Below are 20,616 nucleotides of genomic sequence, written 5' to 3'. Positions count from 1 at the left end.
TCTATACTGGGAGAATTAACATTGTTCTATCCCAAAACAAATCCTAAGGACAAAGCATTAAGTTTGCTATGCAGGGGACAGACTTCTTTTAAGGTAATAAAACTCTCAGTCCCTCTATTTCATTTACATGGCACTCTGCAAGTGTCAGAAAAGGTTCAAACATTCTGGGAACAGACAACTCACGCTACCGTGTCCATTTCTGTACTTCCTCTTCTAGAAAGCTCACATTATTACTTCCATGCTCTACAGACAAGTGCTAGGGCAACAGTCCCACCCAAGCCTTTGGAGGTCTGGTAAGTGTTGCTAAAGATTCTGAGTTGTTTTTAATTAGTAAAAATACATTTATATGCACTTATGTAGAGTGAACAATATTATCATTTCACGTTTGCCTCGGGCAGGGTTTGGGGGTTCAGAGAACAGTGTTGCTAGGCTGCATCTTGTGGATTCCAGACGCCCCTTTGTCTTGATTTTATTTAAAATCCTATATTTTAAATCCTATTATAATGTTAATATAGTAATTATAAGTCATTCTGGAATGTGTTCCCTCCATAGATAAAGCAAATAAAAGAAACCAATCTTGAGATTTTTAGTACCTAGTAGGTTTTCAAACTTTGTTTTAACAGTTGAACACCCTCTACATTGTACCCTGCTTTCTCTCCTGTGGATCCATACTGTGAGAAGTCATTGCATGAGATTATGAAACCTATGAAAGTTAAGATCTAAATTCATAATTTAATGAACATTTGTTGAGTGACTTCTATGTGTAGATAGTGAATTTAATGGCTACATAATATGCAATTTTATGATTGGCCCATAAATTATTTCACTGTGCCATTCATGTTGAGTATATAGGTTATCCATGTGACATATGTGTGGTTCTTTAAGAACATCCTCCATGGAACTGTGAAATTTTGATCATATACTTAAGAGTATCAAAATACTGGTTAGAGTCAGATTCTATACATCCTGGATCAAAATTGAACTGAAATTACATCAATATCTTTAACAAGTTATCACCACTTAGTGGCCATAAACAGATTCTGATCATGGTAGAAGGTGCTTGACTAAATTAAGGGGCTTGGGTTCTAGGTTCCCTCAGTGCTGATCATAATCTCTGAATTTCAATCCATTCACTGGTGGAATGAAAACAGTTATATCCTAATTTCCTCACTGCAAGGCTCAAGTGGGACAGCTATATATGGAGGAGAAGCTTAGGAGCACTTTCCATACAAACAAGAGCGGTGTAGGATGGCTGCTATGTGCTAAGCTGAAGACTTACCATCATCTCCAGACTTTCCAACATAACAGTGCACACTGGAGCCTCTCACTCTCTACTCTGATTTCTGTTCTTACATAAAAACATACAGAAATCCATAATGTAAACCCGAGAAGTATGGCCCGGCTATGAAATGTGCTTCTATTTTACACATAGGCACTCATGGTGAATGTGTGAGAACTCCACAAGGCAGTTCTCACGTTGTTGAGCTGCCTCACAGTACAGGAGTTACAGATGCTTCTCTTGAACACATCTGGTCATTTTTTAGAAAGGTAGTGGAAAGTTCATAATTGCATGTTAGTGTTTCTTCCAGGTTTTGTCATAACCTTTATAGACTCATGTGATACATCGGTATGCTAAAAACAAGCAAACTAAACACTGTCTTACATTCTTAATTCACCTGATGAGGATTTGTGACTGTCTCCAGAGACCACTCTTGTATTGACTTACCTGTGTATCCAGATGTGCAAAGCTTTACCTAGTTAAAGCTATTCCTTTACAACAGAGGCTTACTGTTTCCTATTAAGACAGTAATGTGTGTCTTTGCATAAAACTTGGAAAATTCACTCCTCATAGCTCATTCCACAGTCAGCTGTAACCTTCTTTGGAACCACTGTATTTCTATCTTCTCAGTGTCCTGGTATCAGTTCACTGCTCCATGAATCTCCTTATCTGGTTGTTTCCTTCCAGCTGTCCAAATAACCTGCATATGACACCTCCACATTATGGTTGGTATCCCTCTGTAGTGAACATCCCATCATGGCTGACATCCCTCTGTAGTAAACACACTATCATGGCTGACATCCCTCTGTAGTGAACACCCTATCATGGCTGACATCCCTCTGTAGTGAACACCCTATCATGGCTGACATCCCTCTGTAGTGAACACACTATCATGGCTGACATCCCTCTGTAGTGAACACACTATCATGGCTGACATCCCTCTGTAGTGAACACACTATCATGGCTGACATCCCTCTGTAGTGAACACCCTATCATGGCTGACATCCCTCTGTAGTGAACACCCTATCATGGCTGACATCCCTCTGTAGTGAACACCCTATCATGGCTGACATCCCTCTGTAGTGAACACCCTATCATGGCTGACATCCCTCTGTAGTGAACACCCTATCATGGCTGACATCCCTCTGTAATCAACATCCTATCATACCACCCATTCTCTGTGTATCACTAGGTGATGCTAATACCTGGGGTGCATGGCACACTTTCCTAGGATTAGAACATGTACCCCTTCCTTTCTTCCACAAACAGGTTTCTCTCGTTTACCAAATTCTTCCCATGCTTTATGATCAGGTAGAGGGTTGTTTTCTTGGAAAGAAGACACATGTAACCACTAAGGTCTATTTGCTGCCTCCACACTACCTGCCCCACATCTTCCATTTCTTTCTCCAACAAGACTTCTACATTAGAGTGTTTAACTTCCATTCCTATCCCATTAGAGTTTCTGAGGAATGTTACTACTCAAATACTTAGGTTTTATGAACAACTTGGGCATAAAGGTTAGTCTAGATACCATTCCGGTACAAGTTGGATGACTCCCTGGGAGAGGTGACAGACCACATACAGCCCAAAGACCTGTTTCTAACTTCAACCCAATAGCATCAATCAGAATGACACACAAGGCAAGGATGGACCTTTCCTAACCTGCATCAGACCCAAAGCAGTATTATTTACAAAGTGTCAAAGGTTGAAGCTATAACCTCAGAGAGATGGTCCCATTATACACATCATCTCATGAGTCAGAACCCCGGCCACTGTTACACAGAAAGAATAAGACAACTCTTTTATAGTTAATACTTCCCTTTTATTCCCTTTAAAGCCAAGATATTTCCTACTTTACAATTACTTGCTTTGACAACATAACTTTCATTTTTTCAATATGGAGTGTGCCTGCCACACTTAGACACAAGTGAAGGCATGTTCACTTGAGCATATTTAATGAAAATTCTTTGGAATCAAAGTGCCCACTAAATCCCTCTACCACAATGTTATAAACAGCACTGAGATTTCAATAGTTGGTATACAGTCTAACAGACACATTAAAGCTAGCAGAATCACTGAACAGTGCCAACAGTACAGGGTGGAGAAGCATGTATACACTGAGAGACAAGCAAACATCAAAAAGGAAGAAATGGTGAGCCATCTCATGGATGCTGAACGGCAGTGCCATGCCAGAATGGCCACTCAGGCATCTGGTGACCATCAGAGTGGAGGAGACGGAGAGCAGAGGATCTCAGCAGCAAATGCCAGATACATTCCTACCTGTAAGTACCTCACTGACATTGGCACAGCGAACTCCACGCTGTAGGGGCAGCGGTCACTCATGACACAGATCTCGGGGAGGCTAGAGCACCTACAAAGTGCTAAGTCAAGGGTTAGCAGTTCAAAGTCAAGTGCCCCGCTCCTTCTTCCCTGTCCAGTGCTGTCAGTTGGGCTGGTACCCTTTAGCGTTCAAGTCCACAATCAAGAGGCCAGGGCTACAGTGCCTACAATGAGTAGGATATGGGGACTGTACTGGCTGGTTTTGTGTCAACTTGACACAAGTTGGAGTTATCACAGAGAAAGGAGCCTCAGTTGGGGAAATGCCTCCAGCAATAAGGGATTTTCTCAACTAGTGATCAAGGGGGGGAAGGTCCAGCCCATTGTGGGTGGTGCCATCCCTGGGCTGGTAGACCTGGGTTCTATAAAAAAGCAGGCTGAGCAAGCCAAGGGAAGCAAGCCAGTAAGTGACATCCCTCCATGGCCTCTGCATCAGTTCCTGCTTCCTGACCTGCTTGAGTTCCAGTCCTAACTTCCTCCGATGATGAACAGGGATATGGAAGTGTAAGCTGAATAAACCCTTTCCTCCCCAATTTGCTTCTTGGTCATGATGTTTATGCAGGAATAGAAACCCTGACTAAGACAGGGACAAATGACTTGGAGTCACCCCATGCCACACTCACTGTAAATACACGGAGACTGGAGCCAGCTCAGTGACTGGAAAAGCCTCAGCAAAGGCAAGGGGGAGAATAATACTGTGTGCTTCCTGTGTGAGCGGTGGCTGGTACCATTTGTTTCTCATGCACATGTGGCCACACATCATGTGTGTTCTATGATGCCCCACTATGGAAATGCTACTACTACCACTGACCAGTTAAACAGTGTACTAGGTGACTAAGAAGGACAAACAGAGTCCTATCTGCACTCTTAGGAAAGCGGTTTCACTGAAGTTGACTCATGCTACAAATTCTAACAATGTACTCTTAGATTTTCATAAGTTATATTATTCTACAAATGTTATGACTTCATTATCAACTTCTAATTTTATAAATGCATATATATATGATATCTGCAACTCTTCCATAAACATTTTTTTCTTTTCTTATAAATTCCATGGAGTCCTAATTTAATCACAGACTGTCTTATAATTATGTACAAATTAACATTTTAACAAATTTCTTTTTCTGCTTCAGGAAATAATAAAAAATTCATTCTATGGAGGAAAAAAAAACTAAATCCAGGTAACTCAAGTATTAAATGTAAAAAAAATTATAGAAAAATAAAATCAATTTGAATGAATGTTCACTAAGTTGTAGAGAACAAAAGAGAAAAAAGTTATAAGATTGATAAGCTAATAAATTTTGTTAAGAGAAAAGCCTTTCTGTTAAACTAAAGCAGAACTGAAAGGTATAATATTTTGAGACAGGATTTTGACAACTATTATGACCTTTTTAAAAAATGAGTTTAATTGAAGAATTATGGCCTTTAAATGTTCTTCTAACTTACTTTTATCATGGGGCATTACATTGAATAGTAGACCTAAATTCAAAATCTTCTTTACTTCTCTGACCTTAACAAAATCCACTGTCTCCATGGTACTGAAAAGTGCCACAAACAGATTACTAGGCTTAATGATGTGTAGGAAGGGCGGCAAGTGATAAACAGGCAGAGGCGAGTGTTTGATGTAACAAACTCTTCAGCTGATGGCTTCCTCCCGAAGCGTGCAGGGCATTTTTAAACTTCCAGAGGCTCTGTGGCCTTATTTTACAACAGATTCTCAACCTAATATTTTCCTCAGATTCCATTACCTAATACTGATAAACTCAAGGACTTAGTGTAGAACATGTATCTAGTATCATTTAACTCTGCATGTATAGGTGCTTTGCCTACATGTATGTCTATTACTATGTTCGTGCCTGGAGCCCATGGAGGCCAGAAGATGGCACCCAATCCCCTGGAGTTGGAATAACAGATGGTTGGGAGCTGCCATGTGGGTGGAAAAGCAACCAGTGCTCTTAAACCAATGAGCCATCCCCCCAGCTCCATACCTAGCTTGTCACTGCTCTGGACAGATTATTCCCTAATGCACAGAATAGTCCTAAGAGGACCTACTAGGAGTCAAGAATGAGCCAGACACTTCGTAATACATCCATTTCCTTACCAAATGGCTGTATTGTCTCCACTTTACTGATACCACAGGTATTTACATTACTTATGGGCTGGGCTAGTCAGGCATGTCAGAATTCAGTCTCAGACACATCTGTGTCATCGCTATCCAACGATACCACTTCAGACTCTTAGCTTGGCAAAGAGTTGGGCAGCTAACTTTGTTATAGTAGCTTGTTTCCAAGACCAAAACAGTAAGCCTGACTTTTCTACTTCCTGTTCACCAGCTCTCTGGACTATGCCTGGACTGCACAGTGTAACAGTTACATTTTAACAACTGGCACACCTCCAGTGTCACTGGCATTGTCCTCTGATCCTCACCTGATATCCCCAAGTGCACATAACCTTTGCTTCATCTGAATTCCTAGAAGTATAAATATTCCAGTCACGAGTTTGCTCATTAGTCATGGACAGAGTGTTCATTTGCTCAGCATGTACTTGGTGCCAGGCCTTCTGATGGATGCTCAGGGGACAGGAATGTGATGGGGCATAATCCAAGACCATTCTGTATGGATACCTGTGGATTACACCATGAGAGGGTGCTCATACCAACCCAGTAGGACTAGCTACTTCTTGAAGTAACTTAGAGGAAGAAATCTGTGGTACAGAGCTTGCTTTATTTATCTGTTTGTCCCTTGAGGTACCCAGAAAATTTCCTGCCATAATGGTAGGGACTTAGGGAGACTAAGCTGGTGACTGGGTTGTAGGATATGTGACTTTTCCATGCTGTTTCCCAAGGTTGAAGGTTGAGCTGAATCTCCTCCCAGTACCCTCCCCAAGCCTCCCACTCTTCCATGTTTATCTGTCAGAGGTCGCTATACTCAGTGCCAAGCGCAGAAACAGAAGAACACAGACAAGGAGCCTGAGGATTAGAAAGATGGTGATGCTGGGCTGGATGCTATACCAGTTCTTAAACTAAAGTATTTTGATGCTGTTTAGCACAAGATGAAGTTTAAATTATATGATGATTTCATCAGGAAATGCAGTTGTTACAAGTTTGTACACATTGCAACCAATCCATTTGTACAACTGACATTCTACACCTCTCATCTTGCATTTGTATACGTTAGAGAAGCAGGAAATTTTGCAGGTCTGTATATTTGATGAGTTCAGACAAGAAAGTATTCAATACAGTTTATGTGAAGCTTTAAACACCCTTGGGAATAGGATTCACTGTGACATATTTAACACAAGGTTATCAATGTCTCTGACACCTACTTGAAAGACTTTGTGCTTATGAATTTGACAGTATATTCTCACCATATACCCTATTTATACCATGGGAAGAGAAGTTTAATCTTATATTCATGAGATCCCACCTACAGGAAAAGAAAATTTTTAATTGCAATGGATAATCTCAGCTAAAAATTGAAGTAAAAATATTTATCAATAAAACAATGGTGAAATAGCTGGGGTACTGTGGTATAGTCCCATAGCCTAGCACTTGCGAGCTGAGTGTGAAAGAATTGGAATTTTGATGTAGTCTTGGTTATATAGTAGTGCCTTGTCTAAAACAAATAAACAAGTCAAATGAGAATTATTATTAAAAATGAAAATCAATGAAAGTTTCATGAGCTGTTGTTTATGACTCTAATATTTTTGAAAGCAGCACATGTAGCTTATCCAAAACTGTGAATGGGTCAGGCAATATTCACATACTTGTAAACAATGTTACAAATACAACTCAGAAAATATAACTGGACAACAGTAAAACATATTACCAATGTCATAAAGTCCTCACCTATTAAAATCCTGCTCTTCTGGATGCCAGTTTTTACTTCATCATCAATCAATCCAGTGAGCACTTGACACATTCTATCGATTGATTCAAGGTGTTCTGGGCAGTCATTAGATATTTTAAGTCTGTCAAACCACACATTGGAGAGCTCTCCCTTCATAGGAGTATACGGCCTGTTTAAAACAAAGAAAAACAACAATAGCAATTTTAAAACAGTTGCTTTAATTTCTGAAGGATGGGTGTACTATATTTTTTTTTTGCTTAATCTTATATAAAGTATTTATATGGAAAATACCCTATATATGCTACATTAACTTTCTTATGTTTATTCCATTAACATTTTCTTTTTTTTGTTTGTTTGTTTCTATACCCATTAACCTAATTTATTAGTTAAAATTTCTTGTCTTTACATTAAGGGAATAATCACATTTTAGAAATCTTGAGCATATACTACCATAGCCCTGTTTAATGGTACAGATTTAAACCAGTTTTGTTTCTAGAAATCGTCAACATAAGTCAGAACATTTAAAATTGTATTTGTAATAGTTTTAAGACTTTATTTTTTAAAAACAACTTTATTTTACAAAACAAAGATAAATGTACAGATTTTAAACATTTTTTGCTTAAAATTATACATTTTGGTCAGTACTTTTTTTCAGATTTTAAAATAATTTTTACATAAAACTATATGAATATATTTTTTAGTCAGTACTTGATTTTTTCAAAGGCTTGACAGTATGCATTGAAAACCTAATAGTTACAATGAGCGTATCCATTAACATTTTCTAAAGCTGGTTCGCCATCTTAACTGTCTGACTGGTGTGCTTATTGACTTGGGGTAGGTATGCCATGGTCTATGTGGAGGTCAGAGCACAATTGGCAAGTGCCAGTTCTCTCCATCCACCATGACGATTCCAGTGGTAAAACACAGGTCTTCAGTCATGGTGAAAGTGCCCTTACCTTTGAGACATACACCTCACAAGCCTGTCAATTATTTATTTTTAGGGGAGAGGAAAATTAAGGTGTTATGAATCTTTGCCCATTCATGAACATTAATGCTACACAATGAGCTTCATGTCCTATATACATACAGTGCACATAGCAAATTTTCCAATTATAATGTGGTTAAAGGTTTAAGGTCTAAGGTCTGTGTTAGCAGAGGTTTAAAAAGTGTGTGTATAATGAAGACAATTTTGGAGATGCTTTGTTGTGGGTCTATATGCTCCTTGGCCAATAAGGTCCACAAGGGCAGTGAGAGCAGAGAGGACTAGAGGGGTTTAAGGAGTACTGTGAGTACGTGCAATGTGAGCAGTTATCAGGCAGCAGATCAACATTACTTAGGGTGATTCGGGGCTCATAAAGTTTTGGGGGACTAAGAATAAAAATATCCAAGCTGGGCCAAAGTCATTGGTTGAAGGTTTAGGGTACTAAAATTTCTCATTAGCATAGGGAAGCATTTCAGGAATCCTAGTTGTGGGCTGAATGGATTTTTATTAGAAAAAAAGGAAATTTATTCTGTAATTTAACTAAAGCTGTGTGCCATTCCTCAGGTAGACATATGTGTAGGCTTAGAATCACTAACAGACTGGATATGTAAACAGGACCCAGCATTTTGCTGCATACAGAAAACATACCTCAGGGACAAAGATAGACACTATCTCAAAATAAAATGCTGAAAAAAATTTCCAAGCAAATAGTTCCAAGAAAAAAGTAGGAGTAGTCATTCTAATATCAAATAAAATTGGCTTTCAACCAAAAGTTATCAAAAAAGATAAGGAAGGACACTTAATACTCATCAAAGAAAAAAACCTACTAAGATGAACTCTCAATTCTAAACATCTATGCATGAAATTCTAGGGAGCCCACACTCATAAAGAAACTTTAATAAAGCTAAAAGCACACACTGAACTTCACATAATAATAGTGGAGAGTTCAACATCCCACTCTCATCAAAGGACAGATCATGGAAGCAGAAACTAAACAGAGTCACAGTAAAACTAATGGAAGTTATGAACCAAATGGATTGAACAGATATCTATAGAACATTTCATCCTAAAACAAAAGAATATACCTTCTTCTCAGAACCTCATGGTACCTTCTCCAAAATTGACCATAGGAACAGTCACAAAACAAGCTTGAGCAGATAGAAGAAGACTGAAGTAATCCCCTGCACCCTATCAGATCACCAGAGACTAAGGATGGTATTCAATAGCAAATAACAGAAAGCCTGCATACGCATGGAAGCGGAACAACATTCTACTCACTAATAATTTAGGGAAGAAATAAAGAAATTAAAGGTATTTTAGAATATAATAAAAAGGAGGGCACAACATAACCAAACTTATGGAATACAATGAAAAGAGTGCTAAGAGGAAAACTCATAGCTCTGAGTGCTTCCATAAAGAAACAGGAGAGAGCATAGACTAGTAGCTTAACAGCACATCTGAAAGATCTGGAACAAAAAGAAGCAAATACACCCAAGAGGAATAGATGGCAGGAAATAACCAAACTCGGGGATGAAATCAACCAAGTAGAAATAAAGAGAACTATACAAAGAATCAGCAAAACCAGGAGCTGGTTCTCAGAGAAAATCAACAAGATAAATAAACACTTACCCAGACTAAGCAGAGGGCACAGAGACAGTATCCAAATTAATAAAATCAGAAGTGAAAATGGAGACATAGCAACAGAATATGAAGAAATTTAAAAATTATCAGATCTTACTACAAAAGGCTATCCTCAACAAAACTGAAAAATCTGGATGAAATGGATAATATTCTAGACAGATACCAAGAACCAAAGCTAAATCAGGATCAGATAAACCATCTAAACAGTCCCATAACTCCTAATGAAACAGGGACAGTCATTAAAAGTCTCCCAACCAAAAAAAGCCCAGGTCCAGAAGGTCAGTGTAGAATTCTATCAGGCCTTCAATGAAGACCTAATACCAATAATCTTCAAACTATTCCAAAAAATAGAAACAGAAGGAACACTACCTAATTCATTCTATGGAGCCACAATTTCACCTATACCCAAACCACACAAAGACCCAACAAAGAAAGAGAAGTCAGACCAATTTCCCTTATGAATATTGATGCAAAAATAATCAATGAAATTTTTGCAAACAGAATTCAAGAACACATCAAAACAATCATTCACCATGATCAAGTAGACTTTATCCCAGAGATGCAGGAATGATTCAATGTATGGAAATCTATCAACATAATCCACTACATAAACAAACTCAACGAAGAAAAACACATGATCATCTCATTAGATGCTGAGAAAGCATTTGATAAAATTCAACACCCCTTCATGTTTAGTTTTGGAAAGATCAGGAATTCAGGGCCCATACCTAAACAGAGTAAACATACACCAAAACAATAGACAACAGATAACTAAATGGAAAGAAACTTGAAGCAATCTCACTAAAATCAGTGACTGGACAAGGCTGCACATTCTCTACTACCCATTCAATATAGTACTGGAAGTCCTAGCCAGAATAATTAGACAACAAAAGGATATCAAAGGAATACAAATTGAAAAGGAAGAAGTCAAAATATCACTATTTGCAGATGATATAATAATGAGCCCAAAAATTCCAGAGAACTCCTAAACCTGATAAAAACTTAAGCAATGTGGCTGGATATAAAATTAACTCAAACAAATGAGTAGCCTTTCTCTCCTCAAAAGCTAAACAGGCTAAGAAAAAAAATTAGAAAAATGACACCCTTCACAATATTCACAAATAATATAAAATACCTTGATGTGACTCTAAGCAAGAAAGTGAAAGATGTACAAAAAAAAATAATAATAATAATAACTTCCAAGTCTCTGAAAAAAGAAACTTAAGAAGACCTTAGAAGATGGAAAGATCTCCCATGCTCATGGATTGGCAGGACTAACATAGTAAAAATGACCATCTTACCCAAACCAAACTACAAATTCAATACAATCTTCATCAAAATTCCAACTCAATTCTTCACATGGCTAGAAAAAAACAATTCTCAAAATCATTTAAAATAACCAAAAACCCAGGACAGCAAAAACTAGTCTCAACAATAAGAAATTCTAGAGTAATCACATCCCTGACCTCAAGCTCTACTACAGAGCAATAGTGATAAAAAGAACAACAACAAAACAAGCAGACAAAAAACTCATAGTATTGGTACCGAAACAGATTGGTAGATTAATGGAATAGAACTGAAGACCCAGAAATGAACCAACACATCTATGGTCACTTGATTTTTGACAAAGAAGTTGAAACCATCCAGTAGAAAAAAAGACTACCTATTCAAAACATGCTGTTGGCTTAAGTTGTGGTCAGCATATAGAAAAATGCAAATTAACCCATTCTTATCTCAAGTCTAAGTGGATCAAAGACCTCCACATAAAACCAGATATACTGGATCTATTGAAGAGAAATTGGGAACGAGCCTTGAACACATCAGCATAGGGGGAAATTTCCTGAACAGAAAACCAGTGACCACCACTCTAAGATCAACTCTAAACAAATGAGATCTCATAGAATTGAAAAGGACACTGTCCTCAGGACAAAATGGCAACCTATAGATTTGGAAAAGATCTTTACCAATCCTACATCCATCCAATAGAGGGCTAATATCCAATTAAAAAAAAAAAAAACTCAAGAAGTTAGATTCCAGAGAAACAAATTACCCTATTAAAAATGTGTTACTGTGCTACGCAAAGAATTCTCAACTGTGGAATCTTGAATGGCAGAGAAGCACCTAAAGAAATATTCAACATCCTTAGTCATCAGGGAAATGCAAATCAAAACAACCCTCAAATTCCACCTCAAACCAGTGAGAATAGCTAAGATCAAAAACTCAGGTGACAGCAAATGCTGGCAAGTATGTAGAGAAAGAGGAACACTCCTCCATTGTTGGTGAGGTTGTAAGCTGGTGCAACCACTCTGGAAATCAGTCTGGCAGTTCCTCAGAAAATTGGACATAGTACTACCTGAGGACTTTTGTTACATTAGAAGCTCATGGGTAGTGCTGAGGGACAGGTAGAAGCCACCACTTCCCCTGCTGGTAACACTACAGCATACAAAGGGACTTTCAACCTAGAAGCTTGGTTGGATTTAGAACTTTCCCCAGAAAAACTGAAAGAAATCTAGAAAAAAAGGAAGATGCCCTTACTAAAATTTAACAAAATCCCATAAATGTAACAAAAGCCTGTGCAGATTAAATGTAACAAAAGCCCATGAACATTAAATGTAACAAAAACCCACTCTCTGCTTTTGGTTTATTAATAGAACCATGCAGTAGATGCCTCTTTGGAATGAGCCATCTTGCATTATGATACACACATTGAACACCAAATTTCCCCTGCCGTCTGCGCATATAAAAATGTTACTGATATGGTAGTGTGTTATTGTATATTACTAAGTATAGACATGCATATTGTTTCAGTTCCTATATATAAGATTTTGGCTTCTGAGATAACAGATCCAACTTGATTTTTGCTCATTTCCTCACCTCTTCCAAGACTCTTACCCTGTAGTAGCAGTTTTAACCAACTGCCCATTCCCTGACAAACTCATTTTCTCACCTAAGCAGCAAAATACTCAGTACTTTCCCATATATACTAAGACATAACCTTTCAACGCCACTTTTCCCCTGAGCGCTATAGCCTTTATCCATCCGGACAGTGCTCCCTATGCACCTTCTCAGTAGTGAATGCTGGTCTTCTACAATTTCGTCTCAGTCACTGGGCATTTTGGTCCCTGACAGCTCTACCAGACCCCTACCCTATGTATCAAATATTTATGGAAATAAATGTTCTTTATGCTTAAAGATAAAGCTATTTTACAACTGAATTACCCATTCTCCCCATAAATAGATTCCAGCCTCTGTGGACAGGGTGACACTAAACATGTATAGTTAATATATATGTATGTTTTTCATTCCGAGGGACTATTATTCCTATGGAGCAGAGTCTAAGAATCATATTGCTAGACTGGAAGGTACAGTTTTCCCTTTAGGACATGTTTCAAACTTACCTATGTAGAGGTGGTAAAAACCCACCATTCTAACACAAGAAACACTACTTTTCCCCAAAGCATTTGTGCAAACAGGTACCAGAGGAAGTACTAGGTACTAAAATGCTCTCGCTTGAGTGTATGTACTGATTTATAAAATAATCTTCATTGTTTTAACACTGAAAACTGTGCTCAGTTTTAACTTAGAATTTCAAATGCTCTGACATGGCAACCACCATCTTGGGATCATGTGGGGCAGGGTGCTTGCTCCCTTTCCTAAGGAGCCCCTCACCTCCCGCCCACAAACCCTTTCAGACAATAGAATGTTCCCATCCATCAGTGCTGGCTAACCTTGCCTATCCTAAATCATCATATCAATGGAAACAATGACTTATACCATTTGCTCTTTTTTTCTAGCAGGGTTTAAAGTTTTTCTCATTAATTCAGAAGAGCACTTCTTTATTATTGGCAAAGACATGCCTTCTGTTTCAAGTGTGTCTTTTTTTCCTAAATATATTTTGCATACCTATATGCATTTAAAGTAACCTTTAAATTATTCCATAATTAATTAGAATATGACTACATCATTATAGCATATTCTTTTTATCAGATAAAAGAAATCACACTTGAAAGAACTTGAAATGTCTTCATTTAAAAGTTCTTGTTTTCCTAATTTAAATGCTTTTACCAAGTATAAAGGTTTTTACACCTTATTTAACACAGTCTTTTATTTAAAAGATTTATTTATTTATTATACATGAGTACACTGTTGGTGTCTGCAGACACACCAGAAGAGGGCATCAGATTCCATTACAGATGGTTGTGAGCCACCATGTGGTTGCTGGGAATTGAACTCAGAACCTCTGGAAGAGCAGTCGGTGTCAGCTCTTAACCACTGAGCCATCTCACCAGCCCTGTAACATAGTCTTATCTTGACAGTCTTGTGTTTCCATTTTCACATTTCAAAGCTTAAACTTAGGGAAACTTTTTCATATGTGATATGACTCAAATTCAAATTCATTTTATCCAGTATGGACATGTAACTGTGTGGAGAGAGAGGGAGGGGAAAGGAGGGAAGGAAGCAGGATCCATTCTTAGAGAAGCAGAACCTTAAGACTTAAGGTTCACTCTCTATATAGGGAATGGACTTCTTGTTTAATCTGCTAGGAAAGTATAAATTCTGTACTGAGTTCGGGAAAATCTAGGAAACTATCTCTCAAATAAATCCCAGCATTCCGTGACTCCACAAGGGCAGACACCTCTGCTGATTGTGTTTGTCTGTGGGTCCTTCCTGCCTCCTCTTCTTACCAGCATCACACTGGATGTCATATTTACTACATTAGGCAGTCATTGCTCTTTATTTAGTCAAGAAGTCATTCAAAACACTTAGAAAGTTAAAAACACTCATAAATAATTCTTTTTAAATGTCTTTGGAGATTTTTAATTAATCTGCATTATTATTATAAGAGGTTAATGTTTTAAGAGAAAGACTTTGGAACGGGGACAGGCTTCTGCAGACTGAGACCTCAGGCTTCTCCCTGACCACTCTCTCTCCAGTGCAACAGAGCCCACAGCTCTCCTCTCATCCCACTAAGCCTCCTGACTGCAGAAGCTACTCAGGAGACAGCTCGGGTACAATGAGAATGTAGAAAGCATCCAGGCCTCCCTCCTCCCAGAGACCTGAAGGTTAACTCTAAGTCCCCTGCCCACAGGAAAACAGGTGCTTCATTCTCCCTCATTGTCACACAGTGTGAAGCCTCCAGTTCACTGAGACTGAAGTCCCAGTGAAGCCCAACTCTAGAGCCCATACCCAGCCTTCACTCTGGAGTTCCTGTCAGACTGTCAACCTCTGGAGCTCTGCTGACTTCCCACTCCATTCCCTGCTATTTCTCTCACTGTTTATTTGTCTGTCTAAGCACTTAAATAAGGATGATATCATAGGCTAAAATGTGAATCATTCTGGGAACTCGGCCATTAATGGGAAAAAATGATACTCTCTAAGTCTTCCCCTCTGACAATGCCTTATTTGATTAATCTAGGTAGATGCTCCACTGAGGTAGACAGTGTAAATTCCCATATACTCACCCGTACTGTTCGGGCCTCTCATTTGTCTATGAAAAAAAAAAAATTAAACTTTCTGTTTAAATGAGATCATTAAGATAATTTAATGGGATAAAGAAGACTTTAGAACTCTTTTTGCTAAAAAAACAATCAAGAGCACATAAATCTCCAAAGATGTTAGAATAACCTTTAAGTAAAGCATAAAAGATTGTTTTTTAAACAGCTAAAAGGCTTGGCACATGTGTTATATCCATTCACTTTCTTCCTCAAATAAATCCCTTTATTAGCTGGTATAAAAACAGTTCAGACATTACCACAATAAACAAATATGTTCAGCAAAGAACATCTGTGCAGCTCCTAAACCAATCAATCAATCAACCCGTTACACACTGGTGAAGTATTAGACTAGAATACATGACCAAAGCTTTTTTTATTTTTTAATAAAAAGGCATTCTATTGAATACCCACTTCTGTTTTAATGTGTATTCCCCTAAAGTTATAAGAGCCAAAAGATCACTTGCAGCCTTTAGAATAGCAATCTGGTTCTAGTGTCTCTTTGTCCTCATTTTAGAATTCCCCCAGCATGCTCTAGGCTCGAGTGCCATTGGAGCAGCTCATCAGTGACTCAGGAGCATTAGATCAGTGTTCTTACCCAGCCATGAGCTCCCCAACTTCCCATGTGCTGACTCTAGGCTCCAGTCGGATGATGTCATCAGATGTCCTCTCCTAGCCATGCGGTCCCCATCATTCTGTGGGCTGAGCTCCCACTGACTCTTTAGGTATCAACTGAAAGGTTGTCTTCTGAAAGGATCCTTTGTCTCCTCATTGCTGCTTCTATTCTGCAAGGACTCTGTATTGCTAACATCAGCACTCTTCACAGCATTCATCATTACTGGAGATTGTAATTGCTGCCTCTTTTAATTCAGTCTGTACATGAACAGTGGACCTCTGGCCTCCACATGCACGTAAATACAAATGCATGCGCATGCCCTTATATGTGCATTCCCTTGTAAACATATATATAAAGTATCTAAATCTGCTTTAGGGTATACATTTACTGAAAATTACACACACTCATTTTTAGGTGGGAAAATGTACAATCAACATGGAGAGGCCCATGCAAGTCTGATGGGTTTTAGGATTTTTCAAATTATCAACAGAATTTATATCATAAAAATTATAAATGAAGCATAAAACATTGTTAGTTTTAATGGAAATTCTGTTATTAAAACCAAACCAAGAAAAACACAGTTAGAATATGCCACAGAACAAAAGCATTTATTGGGTACTTCCAATTAAAGAGGTCAAGTTAATGTAATGAAAAATAATATTCTAGTTTTCCATTTTAATTAATACAACAAACTATTGTTGACTTTTATTTAATATACTCCTGCCTAGCCAGTTTATAGTTGAGGAAAAGGAGCACTATGAACAAGTGTAACTAACGAGTTAGTGAAACACAATGATACGCCATTACAAACTGTGATTTGTAATTAGCCTTACCACAATCAGGGAACAAGATAATTTAAAAGTTTAAGTTGTGCAAAAATGAGAAAAATAGAACATAGGGGAAAAGAAAACAGATTTGCAGTCAAGCCTATAAGTTCCATGTTACATTAAATATAAATGACTAAACAAATCATTTAAAAGACAGAAATTGTTAAATGGGATAAAGATATAAACAAAGCCTATAACAAACATTCTAAATGCAATTCATAGACAAGCTAATAATAAAAAGACTGGAAGTTTGCGATGAACACTAATCAAAGTAACATAAAGTGACAAAAAAACATAAAACAACTGTAGGACAGATGCTGTGCAGTATACAATTATTATACAAATTATACTTTGGGTTATGAGAAGTTATGAGTGATCATGTTGTAAGAAAAAGATAATTATTAAAGTCCTTTGCTCATGACTCCCAGAACCACTTAAAAATAATTACTGACCTATATAAAGTGTAAGTTAATACTACCAGCCACCAACCCAGATGTCCTTCAACAGAGAAATTGATACATAAATTGTGGTACATTTACACAATGGAGTACTACTCAGCTATTAAAAACAATGACTTTATGAATTTCAAATTTCAAAAAAGGCAAATGGATTAAACTTGGAGCTATCATCCGGAGTGAGGTAACCAGTCACAAAAGAACACTCATGGTGTGTACTCACTGATAAGCAGATAGTAGCCCAAAAAACTCAGAATACCCAAGAAACAATTCACAGAACTTATGAAGGTCAAAACGAAGGAAGGCCAGAAAGTGGATGATGCATCAGTCCTTCTTAGAAGGGAGAACAAAACACTCATGGGAAGAAATAAAGGGACAAATAGAGGAACAGGGATTGGAGAAAAGACCATTCAGAGACTGCCTCACCTGGGGATCCACCCCATATGCAGCCACTAAACCCAAGCACTATTGCTGATGCCAAGTAGTGCTTACTGCCATGAACTTGATATGGATGCCTCCTCAGAGGCTCTGCCAGAGTCATACTGATACAGAGGAGGATGCTAGCAGCTAACCATCAGACTGAACATGGGGACCCCAATGAAGGAGCTGAAAAGGTCTGCAACCCCATGGGAAGAATAAAATTATCAACTAACCAAACACCAACCAATGAGTTCAAATGGAGAGACCATGGCTCCAGTTGCATATGTAGCAGAAGACAGCATTCTCTGGCATCAATGGAAGGAGAGGCCTTTGGTCCAGCAAAGGCTAGTTTTCCCAGTGTAGGAGAATGCCAAGCTGCTGAGGTGGGAGAGGGTGGTTGGGAGAGGAATCTTGTTCATGGAAGCAAAGAGAGGGAAAGAAGGAGGGGGATGGGAGTTGGAAGAAAGGGGATAATATCCAAAATGTAAATACAGAGAATATCCAATATAAACAAAAGAAAAATATACTATCAGTCACCTTATACTATCCTGGTATTTTAAATGCTGTAAATAAAAATATACATGAAGAGTCACCACGGTAAAATTCATGAAAAGCCATAAAGTCCTGGTGAGAAGCCAAAGGCTGGGATTAAATAGGATATTTTGTCTGACAGCAATGAAATAAAATTAGAAATCAGCAACTGTAAGACAATTGAAACAACCCTCGATGCATGAAATTACCAACAGACTTCTAAACAGCTTCCTGGTTAAGTGGGTCCAGGAAATTTTTGGGAGGAGGGGGAGGTTAACACACAGTGACTGACCCTGGTTGAGAAGCAAAGGCCTACACTCTTCCTTTACATCCTGGTGCCTTCTGCATTAGCTCTGCAGGTGCTAACCTCCTTATTGCCTGAGAATATCTACTCTGGGAACATGCTTCCATGCTACTACAAATGGTGAGCTGGGGAGATGTGTACCATATAAGCAGGTGAATCTGAGGCCAAAGGTGTTGGCACTTGTCTGTAATTCCAGTGCTGGGGGTTGAAAAGAGGTTGGAGAGGGGCTGCTAGACCCCTGGAGCTTGCTGACATGGCAGTTTAGCCAAACTGATGCGCTCCTGGTTTGGTGAGAGACTCAAAAGAAACGGTAGAGAGCAAGAGAAAGGTAACTGTCCTTAGCCTCTGGCCTCCATGTACACACATATCAACATGCACACACACATACAAACACTCAACAGTAAAAGTAAAATGAACTCCAAATGGCAAAGCCCAATGTAGGTGTCACAGTGCAGAGCCTGCAGAAAAGCCCCAACTAATATCCAGCATCAACTGTTGGCATGTGACTAAGCCGTCAAATGAGAGATCCAGTCCCCAGCAGACAAATCAGGAGCCGCACCCAACCTTCAAGCTTTCCCAGGAGAAGCCCCAAGAACAACAGAAAGGAATTGAGTCACCACTATTGTACCCTTTCTGAATTCCTAAACCACAAAATTTGTGACCATAATAAAAGTGTTGCCTGGGGGTAATTTGTTACACAAGAATTACACAGGGAACACGGAGGTGATAGAAAACCTTCCAACATAAATAAAACAGAAAAATAAAACATTGTGAGATTTGGCTGGAGTCGTGATAAAAATTACTGCTCTAATATAAATAGGAGGGAAAAAGAAACTGGGCAGGCAGAAATGAAACAGAAAATGAAAAGTAAGAGAAAATGGTGCTGGATGATACGGAGACCATTGGCAATCCCGGCACTAAGGCCTGGGCTACATGAGACTCCTGTCCAAACAAGAACCAAGAAAAAAAGAACAATCAGAAAAAAAAAGAACTAAGCCTAAACTGGCTCTAAAAAAAGATTCATGAATTGGTAACCCTGATGCACAATCACTCACACACACACACACACACACACACACACACACACACACACACACACACATACACACATAATAATAATAATAATGAAATAAGAATAATAACATAAAATATTACTATAAGAACTGAAATGAAATATATGGACAGAAATAATTTCCCCCTGGAGATGAGGACTAAACCCAGGGCCCTGTGCTTGCTAGACAAGCACTCCACCACTGAGCTAAAACCCCAACCCCATGAACAGAAATTTAAACATTAGAAATGAATCTCTTGAAGTCAGAGACAAATTCCAGCAGATACAAATCACTGACACTGGCTTGAAAATACACAGAAACTCTGAAAACATGGATTCTACAAAGGAAAACATTCATTGCCAGCAACTCACCCAAGAGAACTTCAGGTACAGCTGAGTTCTATCTAATATTCAAAGACAATGGGGTATAGACCAGAAGGGATACAGACCTCTAAAGATCTGGAGGGATGAACTTTCCAAACACATTTGAAGAAGCCAGCACAAACACCACAAACAACCCTCTCAGAGGAGAAGGGGAAAAAAAGGGACTCTGTGAGGATGCAACTAGGACAGGGCAGCATTTGGGATGTGAATGAATGAATGAATGAATGAATGAATGAATGAATGAAAGAAAAAAAGGAATAAACAATGAAAAAATAAACAAGACTAGATTATGAGAAATCAGACTGGTTGCATGATACAAGACACCCAAAACACAACAAAACAGTCATCAACCATGACCAAGTAGGCTTCATCCCAGGGATGCAGGGATGGTTCAATATACTGAAATCCATCAACAGACTCCACTATTTAAACAAACTGAAAGGAAAATA

The 20,616-nt window shown here is 38.5% G+C and overlaps 1 protein-coding gene across 2 annotated transcripts in view; it reads right to left on the bottom strand.

Moving 5' to 3' along the window:
* LYPLAL1 (lysophospholipase like 1) overlaps nt 1-20,616 on the bottom strand; it is a gene marked incomplete at its 5' end in the record, with an annotated part of 34,584 nt that overhangs the window by 7,207 nt on the left and 6,761 nt on the right. Inside the window, 3 exons of one of the 2 annotated variants that reach the window (XM_080917770.1) lie at nt 7,464-7,633; nt 15,550-15,575; nt 16,178-16,267. In XM_080917770.1, the coding sequence (XP_080773896.1) occupies nt 7,464-7,633; nt 15,550-15,575; nt 16,178-16,204 (223 nt within the window). Of the gene's footprint in view, nt 1-7,463; nt 7,634-15,549; nt 15,576-16,177; nt 16,268-20,616 lie in introns of those variants that run through there. The other variant, XM_080917769.1, reaches the window with a different exon arrangement.

This window comes from Micromys minutus, assembly GCF_963924665.1.
Source record: "Micromys minutus genome assembly, chromosome: 1".
Classification (NCBI taxonomy): domain Eukaryota; kingdom Metazoa; phylum Chordata; class Mammalia; order Rodentia; family Muridae; genus Micromys; species Micromys minutus.
This window is presented reverse-complemented; position numbering and strand designations above follow the sequence as displayed.